A 27,500-nucleotide genomic window follows, 5' to 3' on the forward strand; every position below is an offset into this window, starting at 1 on the left:
AGAGAGTCTGCTAAATGTAAATGTATAAACACACACATAGTCATACTCTTGCCCATAAACACTCAGAAACTCCAGACTTGTTGACAGGATAGCTTGTTCCTGTGTGGTCACACCTGTACGGTGAGGTCAGGCCCGCTCCTCCAGTATTCTGGGCATCTACCTCTGCAGTATGGACCTTTTAACCTCAGACCTGGGAGACAAGCCCGAGAGACACTCACTGACAGACAGACAGACAGACAGACAGACAGACAGACAGACAGCAGGCTCTCTCCGCCTGGCTGTCTATCTTTCTTTCAAATCTTGCAGAGACAATAGGGGTGATGCAGGACTAGAAGGAAAGGGAGATAAGAGAGAGATAAAGATGGAAAAGGATAAAGACAGGGACATTAAGAGGCAGAGGAAGCTGAGGAGAAACAGATTGAATGCTGGTCTATAGCAGCTGGGACTGACATGTTGAGGTTCAGCACCAAGGACAGCCCCAGGGTAGATAAACCGTGCTGTTTGGCTGCTGTTTGCTGTAGCAGGAACTGTCTGCCCGGACTGAACACTCCTTGAACTAAATACCCAGGTTTAAAGTCGTTTGATTTATTTGAGTTAGTAATTCACACAAATTGGTCTCGATGAATATTGAATTTAGACGGAAATGGAATCTCATCATAATGGGGTGTTAGGACACACAAATCCACACAGGCACACACACTCTCACCCACACACACACACACACTCACACACACATACACAAACTCACACACACATACACACAATTACTGTGGCCTTTTGGCATGTGCTGTATGGTATTAGAGCTAATGAAGCAGTATGCATAAATGTCAGGACATTAGCATTAAACTGCTCACTCTGCTATGATGCTAACTCTACTGGACTGTCCTTCTCCTTAGGCTGGCTTCATGAACTGGCCAAGCGCCTGGGCACACCCTACTTCCTGTCACCTTTGACCTCACTACTCGGAGTCTCTGATTCGCCGCAAAGCTCCATAATGGCCCATTACAACCAGTGGAACATGTCTGGATCGGAGCCCGTTGGACAAGACCCTCTGGGCTCCGGCCAATGGAAACGTGAGCAAGGCCGGAGGAGGCGCCAGCTGAACGGGACAGGGGGGCTGGGGGGGCGGGCCCTCGGTCAGGAGCTCTTATGTGACGTCGCTGTACTTCGCCCTGAGCAGCCTGACCAGCGTGGGGTTCGGGAACGTGTCTGCTAACACCGACTCAGAGAAGATCTTCTCCATCTGCACCATGCTCATTGGAGGTGAGGGTCACACACACACATACTCTGGAAAAGGCCTGAAGAACAAGCCAGTGTTGATTCTCCGTCCGGAACCTTCTAGAAATGACCAGAATCCTGTTCTGCTTCTCTAGATGAAAATGCTACTTCCATTAGCTGTAAGTCTGTTGGCTTGGAGAAAAAACAAATAGAGAGAGGGGGCAACTCGTTTTTCAGATGGACGATTTCACGGTCTGTGCACCGCCCCGGACTAGCCTAACGGTTGCTAGGAACTGGAGAATGGCAGTGCGAGACTGAACGACCTGCTCTGCCCTGTAGCTGTCTTTAAAACGCATTAGCGGGCGTGGCGCCATGACAACGGTGCCCCCGAGTGCCCTGCTGCTCTTGTCGTTCTCTCGGTGGCAGAGTGAGAGGGACCTCAGGTGGCAGAGAGGCTCGTGACCCCCACACCTCTGAGGCCGGCCCTGTGAGGCCTGGGGTCTGATGGGGGTTTGCACATAAATAAGCCACTGAGTCAGACACTGAGTCACCAGCCAGCTGGGACAGAGAGAGAGAGAGAGAGAGAGAGAGAGAGAGAGAGAGAGAGAGAGAGAGAGAGAGAGAGAGAGAGAGAGAGAGAGAGAGAGAGAGAGAGAGAGAGAGAGAGAGAGAGAGAGAGAGAGAGAGAGAGAGAGAGGGAGGGAAGGAGAGAGGGGAAGGAGAGAGAAAGGTAGGGAAGGATAAGAAAGGAGGGAGAGACAGAGAGAGAGAACCCAGAAGCTGTATATGCTAGAACCATAGAACCTTGTTCTATGGAAACTCTGTCTACAGTTGACTACAGTCCCCCTCCAACCATGTCCAGCTCGTTCTGAAATCAGGAAGTCACAGAGAGAGTGGGGCAGTGATCACCGAGAGAGTGGGGCAGTGATCACCGAGAGAGTGGGGCAGTGATCACAGAGAGAGTGGGGCAGTGATCACAGAGAGGGACAGGGATGTGGGAAGAGAAGGAGGAGGAGAGGGTGAGCGTGGACATGTGAGGTGGTCCGACACACTCCTTGTTGACGGGCCTCGGGTCCACTAGTAACCAACTCCAGCCAGACCCTGCCACGCCAAGCCTCGGAGTCATGCACTGGCACGTCACCATGGCAACTGTGAGAGAGATGGTACAGATGCAGTGGGTATGCCAGCCAGAGAACTCTCTATGCTGACACTAACCCCTTTGGGACAATGAAGAAAGGGACTGTGAGTGAGTTAGTGAGTGAATGAGTGAATGAGTGAGTGAGAGAGATAGATAGAAGTAGTGAGAGTGAAAGAGTGAGAGAGTGCATGTGTTCGTGCATGCGTGCATGAGCATAAGTACATGAATAATGAATGGACAGGAGTAACTCGTGAAATATTCATCAACAACGATAGTCTTCACCTTATCTACACATTTCTCTTTTCTCTCCCTGACTCATCCTTTGCACTTCCTCTAAACCTGTCCTCCTATCCCTCCTTCCCTCCAACCCTCTCCCCCTCCTCCCCCTGTCCCCTGGCCCCCCGGCCCCAGCCCTGATGCACGCGGTGGTGTTCGGGAACGTGACGGCCATCATCCAGAGGATGTACTCGCGGCGCTCCCTCTACCACACGCGCACCAAGGACCTGAAGGACTTCATCAGGGTGCACCGCCTGCCCAAGGCCCTGGAGCAGCGCATGCTGGAATGCTTCCAGACCACCTGGTCCGTCAACAACGGCATCGACGTCAGCGAGGTGTGGGGGTGGTGTGTCTGTGTGTGTTCAGGGGCGCTGCGCTTTGGATTTCGATGTGTGAGATATGGATCCCCCTCGCTCTCTCTCTCTCTCTCTCTCTCTCTCTCTCTCTCTCTCTCTCTCTCTCTCGCTCTCGCTCTCGCTCTCGCTTTCGCTCTCGCTCTCGCTCTCTCTCTCTCTCTCGCTCTCTCTCTCGCTCTCTCTCTCTCCCTCCACCCCCTGCTCCCCCTCCCTTCCCCTCCCTCTCCCGAATAATCCATTCATTCATCTGTCTCGCCCCCCCCCCCCCCGTACTCCCAAGCTCCTGAAGGACTTCCGGACGAGCTGAGGGCCGACATCGCCATGCACCTGAACAAGGAGCTGCTGCAGCTGCCCCTGTTTGAGTCGGCCAGCAGGGGGTGCCTGCGCTCCCTGTCCCTCATCATCAGGACGTCCTTCTGCGCCCCCCGCGGAGTTTCCTCATCCGCCAGGGTGACGCCCTGCAGGCCATCTACTTTGTCTGCTCGGGTTCCATGGAGGTCCTTAAGGACAACACCGTCCTGGCCATACTGGGTGGGGATGCGTGCGTGCGTGTGTGCGCGCGTGCACGTGTGTATGTGCACAGTAGGAGGCTAGGCACACATGTAGATAGCTCGGTACCTGCTTGGGGTATCTTCAAGAAAGCTCTCTCTCGCTGTCTTTCTCCCTCTCACTCTCCTTCCCTTCCCCCCCTTGCTCTCGCACACACACAAAGACCCCCCCCACACACACACATTCATACGCACACGCAACACACATCGTCTTTTCGATCATTTGCTGCTGTGAGTATCACGGCGGTGTTCTTCCCTCTTATCGGAGAGTCTTCTGGGAGAGTAAGTGGGAGCCAGTGGAGCGTGAGGGAGCAGGCACCTCAGGTCTGTCAGCTCCTGTGCCTGCTCCCCTACCCTGCTTCACTGGCTCCATCGCAAACCAAAAGTCACCGCAAAATGACATACACGCATTTATGCGTGTTCACTGTTCGAGCATGTGTGTGTGAACAGGGGTGTACGCGTGTAGAAGTGTGTGGCGGGGCGGGCGTCTGTGTGGGTGTGCGTGTGCGTGTTTGGTGGGTGTAACCGTGTGCGTGTGTGTGTGCGTACAGAGACTGTAGTGACAAGTGAGGCAATTACATCTCTCTCTTCCAAGGAATGGTCCCTCTGTAGTCAATTATAAAGGCTGTCTGCATTATTGATACAGGGATGATTATTAAAGTGAACTGAGCTGGAATACGCAGCGGCCTGTGTTCGAGAGGCTCTTCAAAGTCTTCATTATACAGACAATTGATAGAGGATGGCATTAGGACATCAGGTGGTGTTGCATATGTGCCGCTTGTGTTTGTTTACCCATACCTGTGAGGATACGTGTAAGCGTGTGTTGACGTTTGATGAAAATATACATGTGTGTGTGTGTGTGCTTGCCGTTCAGGTAAGGGGGACCTGATTGGCTCAGACTCTCTGACCCAGGAGCAGGTGATCAAGACCAACGCCAACGTGAAGGCGCTGACCTACTGTGACCTGCAGTACATCAGTCTGAAGGGCCTGCGCGAGGTGCTGTGTCTCTACCCCGACTACGCCCACAAGTTCATCACCGAGATCTCCCACGACCTCACCTACAACCTGAGAGAGGGCCACACTTGCCGAGGTACACACACACGCTACGCGCACCCACGCACACCCACCAAAGACACACACGCACTCGCAATTACAGTTCATGCACCTGAACATGCATGCGTCCTCGCACGCGCACACGGGCTCCCCTCGCATGCACAGACAGTCCCGCCACTTCAGTTCACTTCTGTACTATTGACTACTCACACGCACACACACACACACAGCCTATTATAACGACGGAGGTGCTTCACCAGGCGCGGTGCTGTGCTAAATATAGCCGGGCCGTCAGGAGAGGGCTGTCCCTGACTGCTTGTGTCTCCCTTCCCCTGCAGCCCAAAATGGAGCCAGCCAGATAAATATAGACTCTGAACAGACAGATGGGTAGATGAGAAAGGATAAAAATAGATGAGGGGAGGCGAGGGGAGGGGGTGAGGAGGGTGGTGGGGGAGAGCGGGTTGGTATCTTGGCTGAATATCTGTATGCAACTCACGTGCAAACACACACACACACATCCTCACTGGCACACACCTCATGCTCATGGTTCCTTTCTCACACTCTCAAACACATGCCTGTATGCAGTCTCTCTCTCGTCTCTCTCTCTCTCTCTCTCTCTCTCTCTCTCTCTCTCTCTCTCTCTCTCTCATCTCTCTCTCTCTCTCTCTCTCTCTCTCTCTCTCTCTCTCTCGCTCTCTCTCTCTCTCTCTCTCACTCACACTATGTTATGTCTGCAGTCTGGCAGTGCTTACCCTTTCCACAGCACGCTGCACATTAACTATGGCACGTGCCCACACACACACACACACAAACAAACACACTTACATACACACACTTGAAGTCAGAGTGCAACCTCTCCTCTGTACAGTTCCCCAGGCATCCCACCGCTAAAAATAGATTGTCAGATCTAAAAACAGCCCTCAGCCAGGGGCACTTTTGACTGGAGATGGAGGGATGAGGCGAGAGGAAAACAAACAGGGGCTGGCGGGGGGTGGCCCAGTGGGGGGGCAAGGGGTTGGGGGAGCAGGGGTGTGGAGTGAGAATGTCGACAGTCAAGAAAGATGTGGTTGTTTTTTGTTGTCAAAGATACCAGCTCGACATGTGCTATTGTTCTGGAATTGTGGCTGCACGTGTGCAGTGTGGTGGTGAATGGAGAGCGGCTGCAGTCCCGGTGTGTCGGTAATGTGAATGGGGTTTCTGGTTCCACTGCAGAGGGAACAGTATTCCTCCCTCCTTTCAGATTTCAGACACAGTATTGTGAACTGCATCCCTAATGATGCCGGCCTCGGCGATGGCATCCGCCCTCAGCTGTTGTAATGCATGTCGTTTCTCCTCCTCTTGTTTCTCTCTCTCTCTCTCTCTTTCTCCATCCTTCTTTCTGGTCTCTCTGCCTCTCTCTCTCTCTCTCTCTCTCTCTCTCTCTCATGATCTCTCATTTCACTTTCCCTTTTCTCTTTCACGCCTCATTCCTTTTTTGTCTGTCTCTCCCCCCCCCCCTCCCACAACCCCCCCTTAAAGATGGACTGGGAGAGTAACGGGGGCCCGGCGAAGAAGCTCCCCTCCATCACCGAGGACGAGGAGAGCCCCGAGGAGGAGCCCCCCCCCGTGCCCCAAATCCCGCCCTCCTCCCTGAGGCTGGGGCGGGGCCTGACCTCGCCCCTGCGCTCGCCCCTGCGCTCCCCCCTCCTGCCCCCCCGGCCCTTCCGCGGCGACCACGCCCGCCCCCCCGCCAGGCTTCAGGTCCCGGTGGTGAGCTTCAGCTGCGCCCCCCATGACCTCGGCCCACGGTACGCAACCACGACACCAGTCCCGCTTGCTCCGGGGAACGGTTTATAAAAGACGAACCTGCAATACGACCGTATCCCTTCAGCCGTTACGTCTTCAAGCCCGCAGTGCATAGCGAAGCGTTGTCCACTGATGTTGTTTGCAGTAAAGTATAACTACAGAACAGGTTTCGTGTCGTGGTATGTGTTTTATCCAGTCTGCTATCTGAGCTGGTAATGATAGTCCCATAACAGTGGACTGTATACGTTCGCTCAGACATGGAAGAGCCATGTGCTGTTGCCTGGTAGTGCGGAGATGATGGTGTACGCCCAGCCAGACAGCTAAAGGTGGGAGACAGGGGTCTGTTGTGAACTGGCCTACTGGAGAAACCAGCACCAGCCTTCTCTGGTGCTCCGCTGCCACCTGGTGGGGATAGTGGAGATCAACTTGTTTTCTTTTTCTTGCTTTGTCTCTTTTGTTCCATCGCTCCGTCTGTCTCTCTCCTCTGGTCTTCAGGTTTGTGGATGGCATTGAGACAGAGAGCTGCAGTTCTCTGGGCCAGAGGTTTGACTTCAGTCCCAGTGTTACACAGAGCTTTGCGAGTTCTACCATAGGTAAACGACAGACATGCCTTCCTCCTGCACACACTCCGTCTGGGACTTTTAAGGGTCTGAAGTAAGGTCCGCTGTGATCATGTAGTGTGTATGTGTGTGTATGTCTGTACAGGAAGCATGGAGGAGGCAGAGACCATGCAGAGTATAGCTAAACTCAAACAAGAGGTAAGAGACCACAGTGACGCTATCTTTCCTTCCTGGATTTCAATGTTTAACTCTCAAAGCATTCTTTTCACCCCCCCCCCCCCCCCCTCCTCCTCTCCCCCCTTCACAGATGAGCTGCCTGTCTCAGCAGGTGTCCCACGTCAGCAGGGATCTCCAGGAAATGACACGCCTGCTCCGGCCCCTCCTCCACAGCTCTGTCATCTCCACGCTGACTCCTCCCCCCAGTGTGACGTCTGACAGCTGCTCTCCAGCCTCCGCCCCCGCACCGCTCCCCTGCACCTCCGCCACATCCCTCTCCCCTGCTCTGGGTGTGGGGGAGACCGTCAAGCTCTCGCCCCAGTCCACCTCCCCAGGAGTGGACCTGCTCCTGAACAGCCCTGGGGCCTTCTATCCTCCCCGGTCTTCCTACCCATCGGTACCACCCAGTACCCCTCCGGCCCCCTCTCTCGCCCCCCCCTCGTCCTCTCCGGAGGAACGCCCCCTCCTAGGGTCCCGCCCAGCGCACGTCTCCTCCCCGTCTTCCTCCGTCACCACCCTCCCTCAGGTGTCGGCCAACCACCCTCCCGCCCTGGACTGCAGAGGGTCGGTTGTAGAGCTCACCTTTCCCCAGGGCCCTCCCCAGGGCAAGGAGATGGAGTGGGGGCTGCCCACCGCCCAGGTCAGCTTCATCGACGAAGAGGGCCCGTCTGGCTGAGAGAGAAGGAGGGTTTCACCCAACGATGGGCTGGACAGACTGGATGGACAGGACAGGCATGCAAAACCTCACCGCATGAGGCACACATGCCCATGGTTAAACTGAGTTCCAGTGTACCGTTTGAACTAAGATCAGTGTTTTCTCTTACAATGTTATTTATTTCGCACTCCGTATGACATAAGCATACTAATAAATGAATCAAATGTTTTCATTTTGGCTTGAGATTTGGATAGACAGAAACTGTGTAGTGTCCTTTTACGTTCCCATATACACCCAAACACACACACACAATAAGGACGCAACCCTTCAGCTACTTTCCACTCAGGTTTTTTTATTTCGGCTGATGGTGTGTCTCTGGTGCCCCTAGCTTGGTGGTGACGTAGAAGGAGCAGGCTTGCTGGTACGACCGGAGGGAAAGGGAGGGCCGGGGTGGTGGGGGTGAAGAGGTTACTCTGTCAGCCGTCTGAAGGACTGCATGGTGGGACACACAGCGCCCCAGTCCATGGGCTTGCGATACTCTCCCTTCTCCAGGAAGTACTGGCGTCCTTTGTAGTTGGGGTGCTCGTAGAAGACCCAGCAGCCCCCCAGGACCTTGCAGGAGTGGACCTCCCTCCAGTGGAACTTCTCCAGGACCGAGGGGCAGTCCTCAGTCGCCTCGAACACCTGGCCCGCAAAGTCCCCCTTTCCGTACAGCTGGATCTGGTATGGTGCTACGCCCGCCTGGATGGGAGAGAGGAAGGAGGTGGAGGGGGGGGGGGGGGCATCAGTGGAGTTGAGGAAGAGAGGGGCGAGCAGAATTGGTGAGAGAGAGAGAGAGAGAGAGAGAGAGAGAGAGAGAGAGAGAGAGAGAGAGAGAGAGAGAGAGAGAGAGAGAGAGAGAGAGAGAGAGAGAGAGAGAGAGAGAAGGGAAGCATGGAATCTTGGGTTGAAACAGAAATCTCTCTAGAGAAAATACATGTCTCGGGCAGGGAGCAGTCACTTCTGTATGGAAAAGTATCAGTTGTCTCCATTTACTCTACATAACACCCACATTTATGTGTCACGACAGGATGTCAGGACGAACACTCCACTGCAAGCTCAGTAAATGCCAGTCGATGAAAGCGACATACTATCACCCTCATCTATCACGGTGGTATGGGATACCCCCCGCATCACCCAAGACCAGGCTACAGCACGTTATCCTGAGGGGTCAGACCAGGCTACAGCACGTTACCCTGAGGGGTCAGACCAGGCTACAGCACGTTACCCTGAGAGGTCAGACCAGGCTACAGCATGTTACCCTGAGGAGTCAGACCAGGCTACAGCACGTTATCCTGAGGGGTCAGACCAGGCTACAGCACGTTACCCTGAGAGGTCAGACCAGGCTACAGCACGTTACCCTGAGGGGTCAGACCAGGCTACAGCACGTTAACCTGAGGGGTCAGACCAGGCTACAGCACGTTACCCTGAGAGGTCAGACCAGGCTACAGCACGTTATCCTGAGGGGTCAGACCAGGCTACAGCACGTTACCCTGAGAGGTCAGACCAGGCTACAGCACGGTATCCTGAGGGGTCAGACCAGGCTACAGCACGTTATCCTGAGAGGTCAGACCAGGCTACAGCACGGTATCCTGAGGGGTCAGACCAGGCTACAGCATGTTATCCTGAGGAGTCAGACCAGGCTACAGCACGTTATCCTGAGGGGTCAGATCCTTACAAAGTGGACCATCTTGCAGGAGCAGAGTCGTTCGTTGAGGCCCATCCAGCGCTGGTACTCTGGGTACTCCCCCCTGGTCAGGACGTACTGATAGCCAGTGTAGTTGGGCCTCTCGTACAGCACCCAGGCTCCACTCTCCACCCGGATGGAGTTGCAGCGACTCAGGTAGGCGTGGAAGTCGGAGCAGTCGCTGTCGCACTCATAGCGACGGCCCTGGTAGTTCTTGTCCTCGAAGAAGATGATCTGGAGAGGAAGAGAGAGGTCAGGACTCCGAACCAAACAGAGCTATTTTCGTTTGCAGTTTACCATGACAGCTGGTGGTAACGCTGACTTCTTAACCGGCCTGCTTGATGGATGTTTCCCATGTACAATCAAATGACAGAGCGCTCTCTGACATTGTAAATCCTTTTCAAAAATCTCCAGGATCTGCACGGACATTCTCGGCAGATTTGGAATTTTAGGATGAAATGTTGTCTAAAGAAAAGGTTAAGAAACGTGCGTGTTCCTTAAAACCGTCTGTCCTCCAGTACTCACCCTGCCCATCGTTGATAGTTGGGTTTAGCCCTGGTAGTTTCCCTGAAGTCCGTGTGAGGTGGTGCTCGCTCTCTCTCTGATCCCCCACTCCCTTTTTATATCCCACAGGGGAGGCCTAGCAACCGGAAAATTGCTTTGTCATGAAAATGAGATCCAAAAATTGAGTCAGTGATTCGAATGCTATTCACGTTTTCTAGAAAAGAGAAGTGGGATTACATGACATAAAAGCTGCTCTGAACACACGCCCATTGACCCCCCCGTCAATTTTCTGGACCCCAACACAACATGGTAAACACAGATACAAACTTGTATGCACACACACACACACACACACAAAGCAGACACAAACAAGCAAACTCTCAATTTATTGCCAACATTCTACTACACTGACACACAGTGGGATACACACTTGCACACAGTGCGGGCACAGTGTCTGTTTCTCTCTCTCTCACACACACATACACACACAAACACACACACACTTTAACACACATCTACATCCCTGCTGTCAGGTCCCTAGCCAAGACCCCTGGCAAACTGTTGGAGCACCAGATGAGTTGGATTACAGCGTTCCAGAGGCATTGAGAGCAGAAAACAGCTGAGTCAACTCCCCATACACTCTGCCACAATAATCAATAGCAGGGCGACAGCTGCTTAAAATTCACAGCGTCATCCAATGGCAGAGCTTGGGAGGAGGTTTCCATCAAGTCATCAGCTATGCCAGCCAATTATTCTTAGAATGCTAGGTATGAAGCAGATTCAACCAATGGGGAGGGGAGTACAGAATGGACCTGTTTCTACTGTGAGAAAAATAAAGTTCCTTTTTCATTTGAAACTGAATGATATCAAAGGTCTGTTCCAGTGCACCACTCATTTAGGTGAACTGTAAGATGCTATCAGCAACTTTATCTGACTTAGCCAGCGAAGCAGGCTAGCTTAGCTACCATTCGGTAATTGTTTGATAGAGTCCTGGAACTGAATAGTATTCCGCCTATTAGCCGGCACCTCTCTGTATCAACACTATCTCTGGAGGAGAGGATCCCTCACTGAATCGCTCCTCCCAAGGTGTCTTCCATATTTCCTCTCGGAGTTTTGTTTGGGACTTTTTCCTTGTTTTCTCTGAGGGTTTTTGGTTGGTTTGCTCAGCATCGACCACACGGTGGCAGTGTTCCTTCATGGTAGACTAGAGTGTTCAACGTATTGTCCTGTCACTCCTGTCAAGTCATGTTGAAGCTTTCAGTACAGCTTCTCTTCTGACCTCTCACGGTCAATTTTACACCCATTCTATTTGAATCAACTAGTGTCAAAGAACTCATATTGTTTGTCAATTTTTTTTTTTTACTAAATAAATACTATAAGCAAATATAAAAAGCTAGAGGGATGGCGGTGATGCGTGTTTTTAATGGGTTCTAGGCTAGTGAAGGCAGTCTTTACAAGTGAAGCAGGCCTCCCCTTTTCTAACTTAGAGACACACACTAAACACACACACACACACACTCACACACTGCTGGCCAATAACTTTGTGGTTGGCTGTCGGAGGCACTTAACCTGATGAAGGGCAGACATGGCAGCCTGACACAGCTCGCTCCCTGGTGGTGGCTGTAACCTGGCCCGGCACCACCAGGGAGGACGGAGACCGGAGGAGCTGCAGGGAGAAGGAGGTGGTATGGTGAGGGAATGGGTGAAGTGGTTTGTATGACTTGGCCCCTGTGCAGGGTGAGACTGACCGGAGTAGGATGGGAGAAGCATCGATGAAATTCCTGCTCTGTTGGATAGAACTTTCTTTAGACCAATTGGATGGGACGATATGAAAGTCCACAGCATTTTGGAGGCCTCTGGCGTGAAGATATGTGTGACTGACTGCTGGGCAGTTTGAGCCCCACTCATTTTAGTTTTTTGTGGACAAGTAGACAAGGATTAGTGCCTTCCACACAAAACCAGTTTCTAGTGCAGGGATGCTGCATTCTAGCTTTATTGATTAGCAAAATGTCTTAATTTTTTCCAATAGATTAACTACAATGATTAATCAGTTTGTATTTAGTTAGTTTACAATAACTGAGTAAAGGACATAAACTAACATCAGTCACTATCAAATGCACAAAACCAAATATATATATATATACTGTATATAAAAATTATCTGACAAATCTAATGTAAACAAAGGAGTTGACTGACATTACAGGCCTTTACACACCAAGACATACCAGGATAAGACATAATATAAAAACTAGATGTAAAGGTTTATGTTTATTCTTTCAGGCCTACTGTAAAAGTGTTTTCATCTCATCTCTGGCGTTCTGAATGACTGAAGTATAAAAAACTATTTGGCTCCTTGAGAAACAGCCGAAGGTTGGCTGCGACTAGACAGTTTTAAATATTTCAAGTAGGCTATAATTAGGAGTTTATCATTTTCGGTTCATTTTTTTTCTTTTAGATTACAATCATTAAACATATAACGAAATCCCAATGGTACATGTTCCATTATTTAATGAAATAGTCCAAATTCTATTTCTTTACACCGAATAAAGACACAAAGGGGAAACGGCGATGATTAGATCAGTAGCCTATATATTCTTATTCGGTGAACATTTGACTTATTGAAAATAAAGTATTCTATAGATTCGTTTATTTGATTGAAAAACCATTTTCTCCTCGTCTTCTGAAAACACCAATTAAAGACCTATTTTGAAATATGCGTTAGGCCTACGATTTGAAATTATAGACATATGATGACTACCGTAAACTCGCAAATATTTTGCCAGACATTATTTTAGTTTAAATTCTTCAAATGTAGATTGAAGAGGTCAGCTAAACGAAAAACTGTAGGTTAAATGTAAATTCAGTTGTGTAGCCTACATATTATATAAACATATTTATTTTAAGGATTCCTTCTTGAAACGTCAGGTCATTTAGCCTAGTCAAAAAGGGAGACAATCTTTACAGAAAGATTAAAAATATTAGGAAGAAACTTCAAGAAAACAGGGGACAGCTATATGATATTGAAAAATTCAAATTTTCCAGACATATATAGGCTAGGCCTATAGGTTGAATACAGAAATAAATGTTTTATTATTCTATACAGGTTAGCGCTTTGGTGAATGAACAGTGAAGATATTGTGCCGCTGCAGGCAATGATGCCCCATGATACAACTGATCGTTTTATTGGGTTGGCCCTATAATATGTTTAGCCTATGGTGCACTGATAGGCTACAGAAGTAATCATATGCGTTAAGACAAGTTTAGACTAGCCTATTTAAGGTCATAGCCATTTTACTTAAACTTGACGCACACATTTAGTTATCAGAATGATTACAAATCCATATGCAACGATTAATTCACACATAGCCTTCAGCGAACATATTATTTGTAAGCCTCATGCAAAATGATCCGCTATCCATTATCATTTTTTTTCACGGCAAACACGTTTTAAGCCGCCCAAGTTCAAGCGATATTGACTTTTTTATTTTAATTTCATAAAGTTGGGGACTACATAACCAATGCTATGGATGCAAGTGGGTGAGGGTGAAAAGATAATTGGTTCTGATACCTCCCACTCTTCTCTCTGTCCCTCTATATTTGTAATGAGCCGAGGCGGACCGCCGCAGCGTGTCTAACCAACGCTTTCCTACATTGTCTCTATGCGGTGATTGATCCCTCAGACCTGCAACTCAGATGCAGCAGGGTCTAACAGCCACTTGTTTCCACTTCCGAGATCTTTTAGCGTATACAAATAAATAACAGGATCCCTTCCGCGGTGGCTTGTGATCGTGACCACCACGCAAAGCGATTCGGTGAGATCTCTCTCTCTCTTTCTCTTTCTCTCTTTCTCCCTCTCCCTGTCCTCCTCTCTTTTACTTACCACTCTGTCCATGCCCTCATGCCCGCCTACAAACGAAGCGCAGCGTGCAGTGTGTATTTCTTATCCGTCTTATCTTGTCTCTCTCGCTTGCTCGGCTTGTTAGCCCTTACTGTCACCCTTGTCATTGAGTTCCGCAAAAAGGGTCTTCGTACTCATTTTTTTGAAAATCAGCTCTTGGAAAAGCAATTTCAACTTCAGCCCTGGATTCACTACAGTTGATCAATGGACAGAGATTTCTCCCCAACAAGGCGAAGTACAGAGAGCGCGTAAACAGTGAGTATTACTTGGCACAGTTCCTCTTTTTTACTTAGTAATTCTATTCAAAATCACTTTTATTGCGCGACTATAGCCTATTATAAGCTCATGACGTTACAGGTAAATTCATGACAATGCTAATTTTGTACAACCTTTACTTGGTGTGTTATTATTTTTTCATATTTTAAACTTTGAATAAAACCAATTCCTTCGACATTCGGGTTAACCTGATAATTTACAAGATAAAGATTTCTAAAGTATTATATAATGTATAATTATACAATAACAGTCCTTTATAAATCTCTTAACTCCTTTGGTTCTACGAGTGTTTAAAAGTAACTTTGCTGGTTCATCTGTGGTCGAATTATGGAATTAGGCTACCTGGTTTATCATGCATGCCGTAGGTACTTTATTATACTTAAATTAACTTAATATCATGCCTATTATTTGCTAAACATTATTATTCATATTCACAACATTAGTATTTTAATAATATAATTAGGCTATACGATATAGGCCTATTGACATTGTTATTTTTATAGTAAGTGTCATGATTAATACTTATTATCATGATTATTATTATTAGTAGTAGGAGTTCTAGCAGTGGAAACGGTAATAGTAGCTATCATACAGTTGTAGTTGCATTCACTTGTAGTTGCAGTACTAGTGTTCCAATTTGTTGTAGAGTAGCCTATTATCAAACCGTCGATATGGCGAGAGGCCAATATGAAGAAAATCTAATTGTCCAATATATTAACAATTGTATTACAATAGAGTCAAATATAATCATATTTCATTATTTAACCTGATAAACTTTTTGTTTTCTCGTAAGGTTTTATATAGCAGTAAGGCTATACGCTTTTAGACATCATTAAGAAAGGCTCGTGTGTACGTAGGCCTTCGATTCCAATTTTGGCAAAAACGTTGCCACTGTTTCGTAGGCTGGGTCTCATATGGTCATAAGTCAACCTAAACATCATGATCAATATTACCAAAGACTGAAATTCCTTTAGTTTCAAGGTGAACAATTTACGCATTGATCCTGAATGGCTTTTTACCCAGCGTACCAGAGCATCTTACCATTCTTGCCGTTCTTGTCTGGTAGTTTTGGAGTTATGGGGTATAATACGCTATTATATACTTTTTATGACATATATATTTTGAATAATATCATGTTTTAATATCACGAGGTCACTCAGTTGAACAAAACATTTTGTGATCAATACTGAGATACCCTTCACCAGACTTTTAAAACTGGTATTAAAAGTTTACGATTGGAGGAAATGTGTACAAGCAACTACATCGAAGGCTACACAACATATAGCTCAGAGGCAGTGTTTTCCAAACACAAGCAACTGTAATTTTTAAATCTCAACAAACTATTAACTGCAGCTGAATTTATGCTGTACTGCATGCTGTGTCAACACAATACTTCTCATGCAATAGTACACCATTTGTGAGAGCACTGACAACCGCGGGTCCTTTACTCTCTAATGGGCCCTTCCTTTGAGCTCTGACGCCATGGAGGCCAGGCAGGGTGGGATGTAGATGCAGAGGTCCCAGGCCTTCATGCCACTGCTATCAAGCTTCTCACAGGAGTACAGATGACTGTGCACAATGGGAAGTAGGAACAAAGTCAGTGCACCAATATCCCAAGGGGCTGGATATGAGCACCAGCTTATAATGAAGCTGAACATGCTGCACAAAATGGTCTGGTGCTTCAGTTGATGGGCTGAGAAAATGTTGTTCGTACATTCATTGTGCAATATAATGACATGCATACCTGTTTTTAATTAGAGAAATACATTGTAGATCTTCTTAAACCACTGATTTCTGTTTAGGGTCGAGTGAATGTATATTATATAGTTTAGTATTGTGTTACATTCTTTTAGTCAATGTTGTCACGTGTTGCATTTGGCATCCATGTGTGTCAGTATGTTAACTGTATATGTAAGTGTGTGTGGTCTCTCTGCATGTGTCTGTGCAGTTTCCCAGTGTATGTGCTTGAAGTGGTTTCCCTGTGTGTATGTGTGTGTGTGTTCGTGTGTGTATGTGAAGTTGATGAAGCCTTTATGACCTTTATGAAGTTGGGGGCAGACTAATTATGCTTTACCCTCTGTGAACCTATGAGCATTGGTATCAAGCCTCAGAAAAAAAAGAGTGAGTTCAAACAAGTCATATTTGAAAGGTGCTGAGATGGGAAGCAAAAATTGGATGAACTTGAAAAAGTAAAAAAGAAATGTATTAGAGGGTCTGCCATTCATTCGAAGAGAAGTTTTCTATGTTTGTATCTATATCGAGCTTGTATTCAGACAAACTTGACATCCAATGCCTGACATATGCTTTGATTTACTGTCTTATTAATTTATTATGGCAGTTTGTAGATATATTACTGTTATTTCGTATACACTGCAGCATTTTGATAAGGTTTGTTTGAATTTATTTCAGTGTGAAATGATATAGTGACTCTCAATATAGTCTTGATTACCGTATTTAGCTGAAAGATACAGTACTGGCACACAAAGTCGACAGGACACAATAGAAAAATGATTTACAGAATATTATTGTGCAACCAAACAATAATGCTTGCTCAATGTGACATGTTGCTAGGGATAGCAGTTAGGGGCAGATAGTTTCATTATCAACAAAGACCTGGATACACAGAAAAGTGCAGCTTCTTAACCTCTATCTGCAGGATATATCTCACATAGCAGACACTGAAGGGTGAAGGAATGTCACATTAGACTACTGTGCAGACAGCTGTGCCTATCATTTGTCATCTACACAGAGCTGTGATTGGCAGTGTAGACACAGGCATCTGGACATGATGCTGTCACGCCCCCCTCCCATTCCTTTTTCCCCCTCACTTCCATGCAAGTCTGGTAATCATTTCTGCCCAATTAATGACTTTAATATTGCTCTTGGTTTGGGGTGGGGGTGAGGGCTTTTAATCCTGGCCTCTTCTTTTCCCAAGTACCGTGCAAATGTGTTTATTAAAAGCAGACCAGGCATCTTTCTGGTGAAGCAGGAACTGGGAGAGAGGCAGAGAGGGAGAGAGAGAAAGCGTAATGTGTCTGGTCAGAGCTGTTAGGATTTATAGGTTTTAATTGCTCCATGCACGACACTTAGCTCCAGTCTCCCATCGCAGGCCTCGCTGGCTGGCCTGGTCCCATAGCGTGATGTGTGGTGGCTGGACTGAGTGGGGTGGGTGGGTGGGGGGAGCCCCCCAAGGGAACCACTGGGGCGTGTTGGGTTCCGTGGGTGGGACAGCAGCAAAAACACAGACAGTAGTCCCAGAAATGAGGCCAGACACTCATGATCCTTCCTCAGTTGCTCCTGCATCAAAGCCGTGTTTCTTATGATGAACGCACCATAGGTTCAGTCGCAGTGACAGGTTTTATTGGAAAACACTAGATGACTCTGTATGAGAATGTGATGGACATGTGTATATAATAAGGTTACAATGTCAGCTCGTCAAAACTTAGACTAACTTTCCTTCTGTAACAGGTTATAAACTCATCATAGTCTAGAACATTGTTATTGGGAAAGACAGGATGGGGCTGATGGCCCTGTTATGAAGAAAAGGAGAGGCTTGAGACCATTAATAATATTCTGTTTGTGTTGGAAGGGTATTTTTAAAAGCAGCTATTAATTTTGCATGTGTGTTTTATTGTAATCATGTGCTGCTTTCAGGCCAGAATGGGTTTATTATCATGCCAACAAAACCACTTATGAAAGAAAAGCTTTGAGATGCAGACAGCTGACTCAGAAGTCCTCAGCTTGTCAACAAACTGGCTAACGTCCACAGACGACGGCAGAATGCCCATATTTCTAAACCAAGTTAAGGGAACCTGTCAATCACATCTTCTTAGGCTGGTATGTTTAGGTGTCTTTGTGAAAACGTAGCTGGGCAAGTAAGACGTGATGAAGAAACCTAAGTGAGATGTGAACCTGAAGCTGTTCAATTGGAAACGTCAGATGTGCGCCAACACCGAAAAGCACCGGCAACATTTTGGTTCTGCTATTGTTCATCGGCTGTGTGTGTTGGGAGTCGAGAGCCAACGCCTCTGCTCACTGGAGCGAGATCAACAAGGTCATGTGAGGGGAGATAGCCTGGATTACGACCTGTTATGATGATGGGCCCTCTTATCTCCTCAGCAAGAAGTCAACTAGAAGGTCCTATCAGAATATGACTGTGTGGTTTTCTTCACAGTACATAAGACTACACTTCCAGTCAATTTACACAAATAAAGAGCTGGTGATTTGCCCCAGATGCTGGCTTGTTATTTTGTTGTTTGTTGTGGTCGTCCTCGTCTTCTCTCGTCATCTGTAAATAAAAAGTAATGTCTTCAATATGAGCCATGGCGGGCAGGGGGGGAGAGAAGATGACCACAACAAACATGGTTGTCACACAAGTTGTTAATGAAGCAGTAATGTCATTGTAATGGCTTTTAGGGGAGACGCCATAATGTCAACACAGGGGATGTTGAGTGGGCTAACCTGTAGTCGTATTCCTTGTCAAAAAAGGACCTAAAACGTCACACATAACTGTAGCCATCACTGTTAAAGAAGACCCGAACTGAAACTGTTACAAAGTCTCCATCTTTGCACGCGGAAGTTGTGGATTCCTGTTCGATCCGACAGCCGTGTGTGTGGGGCCTGCTGCTGGGTCTTTTCCTCAGTTTCCCTCCTGTCGTCCCCCTGTGTGCAGGCCCCTACGCTCTGCTGGGTGCTCCCCCTGGTGGTTGGAGGGGGATGGAGCGTGGCCGGGAGAGCCCCTGCATGACGGACAGTCCCGAGCGGAGGGAGGAGAGCCCGGACCACAGCGGGCCCCCTCCAGGGAAGATCAGCCGTCTGGAGGTGAACGGGAGCCCCACGGGGGCGCGGACCCGCCACAACGGCACTCCGCTCAAGCCCCTCGGAGGTATACGCGCTCACACAAGCGAGAGAGACACACAAAAGAGAGAGAGAGAAAAGTAAAGAGGAAGAGAGTAGGGTCCTTTCTCCCACACGAGGGGGGGGAATCTTTTAACCGAGGAAAATCTGTCTCTTTCAAACCACATCATGGTGGGGTGGAATGGGCCACACACACTCTCCACTAATGCTGCAGCCTCAAGACCATACATACTGTATACACACAGGCATAAGTGGCCTAAAACACACACACACACATAAGCGCATAAATATGCACTCAAGCTCTGTAGCTGAATTATTGGGATATAGCGTGTCTGATGGAAGTGTGGCTTTGGCTGAGTTTCAGTTGTCATTGCCCTGTCAGTAGCTTGATTGATAACCTGCGAATGACAGCTCTTTGGGGAATAACACACTTGTGTTTTATAAGGCTTCAGGCTTGGAATAGCACATGGTTCCTGACGTATAAAAATGATAGCAACCCAACCGGCTCTTGTGTATTTTTACAAAAGGCATGACATAGATCCATTTCTGTTCAATGAGTGATTTTGTAACAAGTTGTATGTCAGTGATAAATTTATGTTTATACTGTGGTAGGTACTATAGATACTAAGCATACCTTCTGTCTCTTCATTCATTTTCCCATTTATTCATCCATTAATGTATTCATTTGTTACTTTAATTTGTTCACTCATTGTCGGACATCCTCTCTCTCTCTCTCTCTCTCTCTCTCTCTCTCTCTCTCTCTCTCTCTCTCTCTCTCTCTCTCTCTCTCTCTCTCTCTCTCTCTCTCTCTCTCTCTCGCTCTCGCTCTCGCTCTCGCTCTCGCTCTCGCTCTCTGTCTCTCTGTCTCTGTCTCTCTCCCCAGGTCTGATGATCCCAGTGTACTGTGTGGTGGAGCAGGCTGAGGGGGTCATGTCCGGGGGTGTGGTCTGTGACGGGGAGGGGCGTGACAGACACGCTGAGTTTGTATTGGTGCGTAAGGACATCCTCTTCACCCAGCTGGTGGAGACCGCTCTCGTGGCTCTGGGCTACTCACACAACTCTGCTGTCCAGGCACGAGGTGAGTCAGTCAGTCAGAGTGTGTGTGTGTGTGTGTGTAGCATGCTTTCATGCATGGTTGTGTGGGGACGTTAGTGTGTAGGTGTGCATTTTTGCATATGTGCATCTAAGTTTGCAAGCGACGTGGTTAGCGACAAAATCAAGCAAACTTTTCTGATTTCAACCACCTCTTATTGTCTCTGGGTCTACCCAGTGATGACAAACATAAATGCTTGGTTTTGGCATCAGTAATGGAGACACAGTGGTACAGTGGTTCATGGGAAAGAGCGGACAGCATTTGAAGTTTGACCTTCAACCTCGGTGAAGGTCACACCACATCTAGCGTACCTTAACACAACAATAACAAAACCAAACAGCCACACTTGAAAGAGCAAGCAGAGAGCAGGTCCCAAAATACCTTCCCCTGTCTGACCCAGCGACGACGGCAGGCCGAACTACTGACAAACACACTCACACAGACACACACACACACACACACACACAGAAAGGCAGCAAAGCGTTCCACATTCCAGCTCCATCCCGTAAACACAGGGCCTGAAACCAACCAGGCAACGCCCCGTGCCCCCTCCAAGGCTCCTCCCAGACGGAGACCGCCTTTCTTATTTGAAATGAGCTTTTATGTAAAATGAATAATTTTTGGCTGGAGTCAGGCATTCTTTCCCCCTCTTTGTGGTTACGACCAAAATTACACAGAGGCCTTTGCTATTTTTCTCCCTGATTGAATTGTGTCCGGCATAACTTTGGCCACGCTGTATTTTTAAACTCTTCTCTGGCCACTTGGTTCTTTCTTTAATTAGGCCGATCGGTAGAGCTATAATTGAAAGGATCTCCTTGCTTATTTGAATGTCTCCGTTTTTGGCCCTCCATGTAGGGGGCAAGTTGTTTTGTTGTAATTATTTCAAATACAAAAAGTTAGTATTCAAAGGCGGGCTAGCAAGAGTTATTTTGCGTGTGACTATTCAAATATGAATAGACTATTCATGTCATTATTCAAATTATGAATATGGCCTTTTCCCACTCTACTCCAGGAGTAAACATATTGTGTCCATATGCTGCCTGTTTATGCATATTTAGATGGCATTGTGGGCCCTGATGTATGTATCCATCCAGGATCAGTTCTAATGACACATCAACATCCTCCATGCCATTGTATCCACAGGTCTAACCCAATTAATCAGCTCGAGCTGACTTGAAGAAGTTGTCTTTGTTCCTTTCTTCCCAGCACCACTACACTCATGCCATTGAGACACACAAATATACACAAAACACACACAGACACAAACACATACGGCAGGCAAGCTGGCAGGCCAGGGCTGGTTTGCGTCTGTGTTTGATTTAGCAGATCCTAATGCGATTAGCCTTGTTTAGTTTAGCAGTTCCAGCCATGGTCTTGGGGAAGGCCAGGGGAATGTGTCTGTGTACACATCTTAGGATGCTTCTCAGACACAAGAGGGGTGAGGGAGGGAGGAAGGTGAGGGAGGGAGGTGGTGAGGGTGGGAGGGAGGGAGGGAGGACGGGAGGGGGTTGGGGTGTGTGTAAGCTATCAGACTTCTCCATCCTTCTCCCTTTACAACATAGAAGAACACCCTCGAGAGAGATCATATGCACTTCGAAGACAAAATAAAAGATCCCTCAATTTCACTACCAACCATACTTTGTCACAAAAAATATCTTCATGTTCAGTTTACCTACTGGACATGATGGAACTATCTATCTCTGGCTCCACCTATTTGAGAGGATTTATCTTTAATCAATAATGTGTTTTCATAACCCTTATTAATTGCAGATTGACTCACCTAGCCTTGACCTGTACTACCCATCAGTGGTGTCTGCACGATACCCGCTATAAAAGGCAGTACTGGGTCCCTGGTACTTAATAAGGCTCCTGAGACAGGGGGTGGCTCTTCCCCTGCGTGATAAGACATTAATAGATAAGACTTTATGTCTCTGACATTGTTCAGCTGTGAGGTTTACTGCCGCTTATGAAGAGACTATTTATGGTGACAAACGCACACAAAGGTTGTCTCCCTCTCTGGTGTGCACCTTATAACACAGGTGTAAGCAGAGACATCCACAGGCACACGCACACACGCACACACACACACACAGACATACATAAACCCATGCACACACACACACACACACACACACACACGCACACACACAGACATACATAAACCCATGCACACACACACACACACGCACACACACACACAGACATACATAAACCCATGCACACACACACACACACACACGCACACACACACACATACATACATAAACACATGCACACACACACACACACACACACATACATACGGACATGCACACACACAGGCACAATCTTATCAGATGTTCCCAGGCGAAGGTAGGGATGATCCGCTCAGCTCGGTGTGCTTGTCTCTCCTGTCTCCAGGCATCATCAAAGTGGGCCGCTGGAAGCCCATGCCCATACACTTCCTGACCGACGCCCCCGAGGCCACCGTGGCAGACATGCTGCTAGACGTCTACCACATGGTCACCCTCCGCATCCTTCTGCAGAGGTCTGGAGCTGTGTGTGTGTGTGTTCTATGATTAATTATATACTTAATTATCGAAACGAATTTGACCTACAAATAGGTTATCCATTAATATGACCGAGCAGATATTAATGTTTGTTTTGTTGTGTTTCCATGGCAGTGTGATATCACGCGATCACACAATGCTATTATCTGCATGTTGATAGGAGTGGATCGTTTCGCTCTCATTTCCATGGCCACTGTTTGAAAATCAACTTCTGGTACCAAGATGACAGGAAGTTACAAAACAAACAGGAAGTGAGGTAATGATGGGTCGTCTCTATGGTTACAGCTTTGCCCGTTTAGAGGATCTGCCGTCGGAGCAGTGGAACCACGCCACGGTACGCAACGCCCTCAAGGAGCTACTGAGGGAGATGAACCAGAGCGCTCTGGCCAAGGAGTGCCCTCTCTCTCAGGTAGCAGTCTACTCTCTCTCTCTTTCTCTCTCTCTTGCTCTCTCTCTTGCTCTCTTTCTCTCTCTCTCTCTCTCTCTCTCTCTCTCTCTCTCTCTCTCTCTCTCTCTCTCTCTCTCTCTCTCTCTCTCTCCATCTATCTTTCACACGCACACACACACATAGGTTTGTTTTACCATCCTAGTGAAGGCCTACAATTCACCCCATTCAAAATTGTGTCATAAACACACACACACACACACACGCACACACACACACATACTCCAGTGAACATCTGTGCAGTCCCCCATTTTGCACACCCTGTAGTCATAATTTAAGAGTGTGTCATTTTGTGTTCAGATTTATGGACTTAGTCATGATATAATCAGTAATTAAGCAAAGTATGTGGGTGGTGTCCTAATCAATCACAAGCTATCTGCCTGTACCGGTCTGTGTGTGTGTGTGTGTATGTGTGTGTGTGTGCGTGCTCGGAAGTCTGTAGTGTAAGACTGACGGTGACGATCATGTATCTTTAGATTTCCTCATGTGAGAGTGTGGCTTGTAACAGGCTGAGCGTATCTCTAGTTCAGTGTGTTCCAGAAGGATCCAGGATGTTGCTCCTGGGTGTCTGCGTCTCTCACCCATCTCCTCCCCTCCATCTCTCCTTGTTCAGAGCATGATCTCAGCCATAGTCAACAGCTCCTACTACGCCAACGTGTCCACATCCAAATGCCAAGAGTTTGGCCGCTGGTACAAGAGGTACAAGAGGATTAAAGGTGAGGTGTGTCTCCTGCTCGTCACGCTCTTCCCAACCAACCACAGGGCCCGTCTTGTCTCATCCCGCCTCTCTTTCTCAACAACCTTACATATGATTGTCTGACACTGACGTCGACTCAAAACGTTTTCGGACAAGTGCTGAGCTTTTCTGCGGCAAGGTAACAGATCCAATAGTATAGTAGGGACTCTACAGCGACAAGCTTCTGCAGTTTGTTGTAAGCAGTAAATCAGCCGCTGCCATAGGGGCAGGCGTGTTCATGTCCTCTTGGACGTTAGTGACGCTAACCAGTGGTGACTAGACCACTGTGGTTAAAGAGTCAGTGTGTATTAACTGTCCCTGAGATGGACCTTTGTGTATTTGTGTGTGTGTGTGCATACGTGTGTTGTGTGTGTGTGTGGTAGGCAGCCATTGAGACAGCTCCCAGAGGCACCCCATGACGCATGGTTCACATTATCCTTTAATGTCACCCTTAATATAGCAGGGAAAACTAAACACTTTTAGTCTCTAATCAGAAGCAGCCCGCCCTCCCACTCCATAAACTGAGATCGCCCCTTTCACCGACCCCCCCCCCCCCTTCCACCCATCCCCTTTCGACCCGCCCCTCTCACCACCATCCTCCCCATGCCCCCTTCCCCACCAACCGACCTCACAGTACAAACTCCACCCTCCTCTACCTCCCCTCACCCTTTCCACCCCCCACCCCACACACACACACAAACACACACTTACCCCAGGACAGTGTAATTACCCCAGGAGTCAAATCAAAGTAGACACCGGAGCCCAAACACGCGCGGAGGAGTGGGGGTTAAGTGGGGGGAGACGACCATAAATACTCCGTCGTTTGATTAAGAAGGTGGGAGGGGCGGAAGAACGGAGGGTAGGGAAAGGGATGGAGGGCTGGAGGGCTGGAGGGCTGGAGGGCTGGAGGGATGGAGAGCTGGAGGGCTGGAGGGCTGGAGGGATGGATGGCTGGAGGGCTGGAGGGATAGGGAGGACTCAGGTTCCAGTCAGCCCGCCGCATTAGTTCAGCTGTGAGGCCCCCTCTCAGACACACAGGCTGCAGTCCTCCACATGGCTTCTTGGGAGGGGAGGGATCAGGCTGCCGAAGGAATGCGGATTGGGTTAACAGAGTCAGGAAGCAGATCTGATTGGACGAACTAAGTGCCACCATGTCTACCTATCTGATGCCATGGTTTGGTGAATGCATGGATTTATGTCATATCTGTCCATAGCCTAACTGTGTTTTGTCTCATTGCCAACTACAGGTGAATACCTTGAGAGGATGTGGTCAGGCCGTGATAAACCAGACATTAAAAGTAAGGTGACAGCCAAAGAATAAACTCGTAGCACTGTGTGTTTTGAACCCATCCTCATTTGTTTGTGCTTCTTTACACAGTGGAGAGAGACAGCATGGCTGACATGTGTATCCTCGGACAGCGCCCCCCTTCCCACCTGACCTCCCCAACCCACCTGGGCCCCCTGGGGAGTGGGGGTGTGACCCTAAAGGGGGGCCCAGGGGATACCCAGCCCCCCAGCTCTCAACAGGCTCTCCCCCACCCATCCCAGCAACCATCGCCCCACGGCCAGCACCACCCCAGCCCCCCACTGCGTGGCCCGGTGCCCCCATCCAGCCCCTCTGCCTCACTCCAGCCCCTCCTGGGGCCAGGGGGGCTGCTCTCCCCCCAGCTCTCCCCTCAGCTGGTGAGACAGCAGCTAGCCATGGCCCACCTCATCAACCAGCAGCTAGCCGTTAGCCGCCTGCTCGCCCACCAGCACCCCCAGGCCATCAACCAGCAGTTTCTCAACCACCCGCCCATCCCTCGGGTCTGCAAAGTCCCCGGGGGGCCCCCTGAACCTGGGCACAACCCCTCGGCCGTGGAGGTGTCCTCTGACATCTACCAGCAGGTCCGAGAAGAGCTGAAGAGGGCAAGCGTCTCCCAGGCGGTGTTCGCCCGCGTGGCCTTCAACAGAACACAGGTACTGTTCAACAGCAGGAGCTGTGTCAACACACCCCATTCCACTGTGCCCCAAGCTGAATATAATTCCACAACACTGATACTGACATTTACATATGACTTTGTTGGATGAGTCTGCTCTGGAGTCTGGGACAGGCACAGTGGAAGATATTTTGCTCTGTAGAACTCCGCTTGTCAAGCTCTCAGCATCTTACACTGGTTGTGTGTGTGTGTGTGTGTTTGTGTTTGTTTGTCCCTGCATGTGCGTTTGCATGTTTGCATGCATGCTTGTTTGTATGTGTGTGTGTGTGCATGGGCGTGTATGTTTGCATGCGTGCTTGTGTGTGTGTGTGTGTGTGTTTGGGCACACGTGTGTGTGTGTGTCTCAGGGTTTGCTGTCAGAGATCCTTCGTAAAGAGGAGGACCCTCGCTCGGCCTCCCAGTCTCTCCTGGTCAACCTGAAGGCCATGCAGAACTTCCTGAACCTCCCTGAGGGGGAGCGCGACCGCATTTACCAGGAGGAACGCGAACGCAGCATGAACCCAAATCTGTCCCAGACACCCAATCAGAACTCCACCTCCTCTGGCCAAAGACACACACAGGTACACACACACAGGTACACACACACAAGTCGACACAAACGCAGATGGACACACTGACACCTGTAAAGGCAAAGATCAAGTCAACAGTAATATTATGTTAGATACACCTACCCACGGATGTACTCTTCTACTGTACCACACACACACACACACACACACACACACACACACCAGTAAACAATAACAAAACACAAACAAGTGCAGGCATGTTGTAGATATCCTGAGGGACTTCTACCAAGGCAGACACACTGTTTAAACACTAAAATCTCTCTTCCTTTCATTTCTCTATCCTGCTGCCCCTCCCTCCCTCCCTCCCTCCCTCCCTCCCTCCCTGCAGGCCAAACCCTCCCTGCCCAGTGTGGAGCTGCCCCTGAAGCTGGAGTCCCTGGTGAACATCACCTCGGGGATCTACGATGACATCCAGCAGGAGATGAAGAGAGCCAAGGTGTCCCAGGCCATGTTTGCCAAGGTGGCCGCCAACAAGAGCCAGGTCAGCCCCTGAGCACACAGCACTGGGTTCTCCTACCCAGTGGATTCTCACCCTCGGCTTCAGTGCTATCTTGTGGAAAGGAATGCGTGATATGAAGCGATAGCGGGATGCTCAATAAAGTTTGACGGCAGCAACACAAACACAAACACAAACACACACACACACACACACTGCCATTCCCGTATTTTGGCTGGAGGAATGGTTTTGGAACATGGAGGTGACATGGAGGTAGGGTGTGTGTGTGGGTGGGTGCATGTGTGTGTTTGTGTGTGTGTTTGTGTGTGTAAGGGCTGAGGATACTGTGGTAGCAGGCAGGGTTAGGCTTGGCTGGGTTGTTTGCCTGGTTGTCCGGGCTGTGGTATCTGATTGTCAGTGCGGTGTAACGTCACGTCCACGCTGACAGATAAACAATGCGGGCGTCCGGGAGATAAAAGGAGCGTGAGTCACGTCAGCCTGCAGAGCTGCCCCCTACAGGAGTCCTCATCAAAGATGCTGCAAATACGTTCCATCCACAACAGCCCCTACTTGGTTTACTTTAGTGGTGAGGAGGGGGCAGTCAGGGACTGACTGGGAGAGCAGGGT

The 27,500-nt window shown here is 48.7% G+C and overlaps 2 protein-coding genes and 1 pseudogene across 3 annotated transcripts in view; 2 read left to right on the forward strand and 1 right to left on the reverse strand.

Annotated features, from left to right (window-relative positions):
* Positions 1 to 8,046, forward strand: part of LOC134007247 (potassium voltage-gated channel subfamily H member 8-like) — a 20,666-nt pseudogene extending 12,620 nt beyond the window's left edge.
* Positions 8,047 to 8,139: 93 nt separating this feature from the next.
* Positions 8,140 to 10,208, reverse strand: LOC134007243 (gamma-crystallin S-like). Its single transcript, XM_062446522.1, has 3 exons — positions 10,057 to 10,208; positions 9,523 to 9,765; positions 8,140 to 8,546 (listed from the first exon to the last, which is right to left on the reverse strand). Exons 1-3 carry the CDS (start codon positions 10,063 to 10,065, stop codon positions 8,274 to 8,276), a joined length of 525 nt encoding a protein of 174 aa, XP_062302506.1. The 5' UTR covers positions 10,066 to 10,208; the 3' UTR covers positions 8,140 to 8,273.
* A 3,506-nt stretch (positions 10,209 to 13,714) lies between these two features.
* LOC134007655 (DNA-binding protein SATB2-like) overlaps positions 13,715 to 27,500 on the forward strand; it is an 18,573-nt gene continuing 4,787 nt past the window's right edge. The window contains exons 1-10 of one of the 2 annotated variants that reach the window (XM_062447251.1): positions 13,715 to 14,188; positions 18,882 to 19,094; positions 19,950 to 20,144; positions 22,560 to 22,686; positions 22,994 to 23,117; positions 23,767 to 23,869; positions 25,137 to 25,187; positions 25,268 to 25,848; positions 26,216 to 26,428; positions 26,766 to 26,918. In XM_062447251.1, the coding sequence (XP_062303235.1) occupies positions 18,926 to 19,094; positions 19,950 to 20,144; positions 22,560 to 22,686; positions 22,994 to 23,117; positions 23,767 to 23,869; positions 25,137 to 25,187; positions 25,268 to 25,848; positions 26,216 to 26,428; positions 26,766 to 26,918 (1,716 nt within the window). In that variant the 5' untranslated portion in view covers positions 13,715 to 14,188; positions 18,882 to 18,925. The remainder of the gene's footprint in view (positions 14,189 to 18,881; positions 19,095 to 19,949; positions 20,145 to 22,559; positions 22,687 to 22,993; positions 23,118 to 23,766; positions 23,870 to 25,136; positions 25,188 to 25,267; positions 25,849 to 26,215; positions 26,429 to 26,765; positions 26,919 to 27,500) is intronic. The other variant, XM_062447252.1, reaches the window with a different exon arrangement.

The sequence above is a fragment of the Osmerus eperlanus genome, chromosome 21 (genome assembly GCF_963692335.1).
Source record: "Osmerus eperlanus chromosome 21, fOsmEpe2.1, whole genome shotgun sequence".
Taxonomy (NCBI): domain Eukaryota; kingdom Metazoa; phylum Chordata; class Actinopteri; order Osmeriformes; family Osmeridae; genus Osmerus; species Osmerus eperlanus.

What these genes read in the sequence shown, in the direction of transcription:
- LOC134007243 (XM_062446522.1), bottom strand. An exon ending in CCTGCAAGATGGTCCACTTT is followed by an intron (nt 8,547 to 9,522) that starts GTAAGGATCTGA and finishes TCTCCCATCCAG; the next exon opens with GCGGGCGTAGCACCATACCA.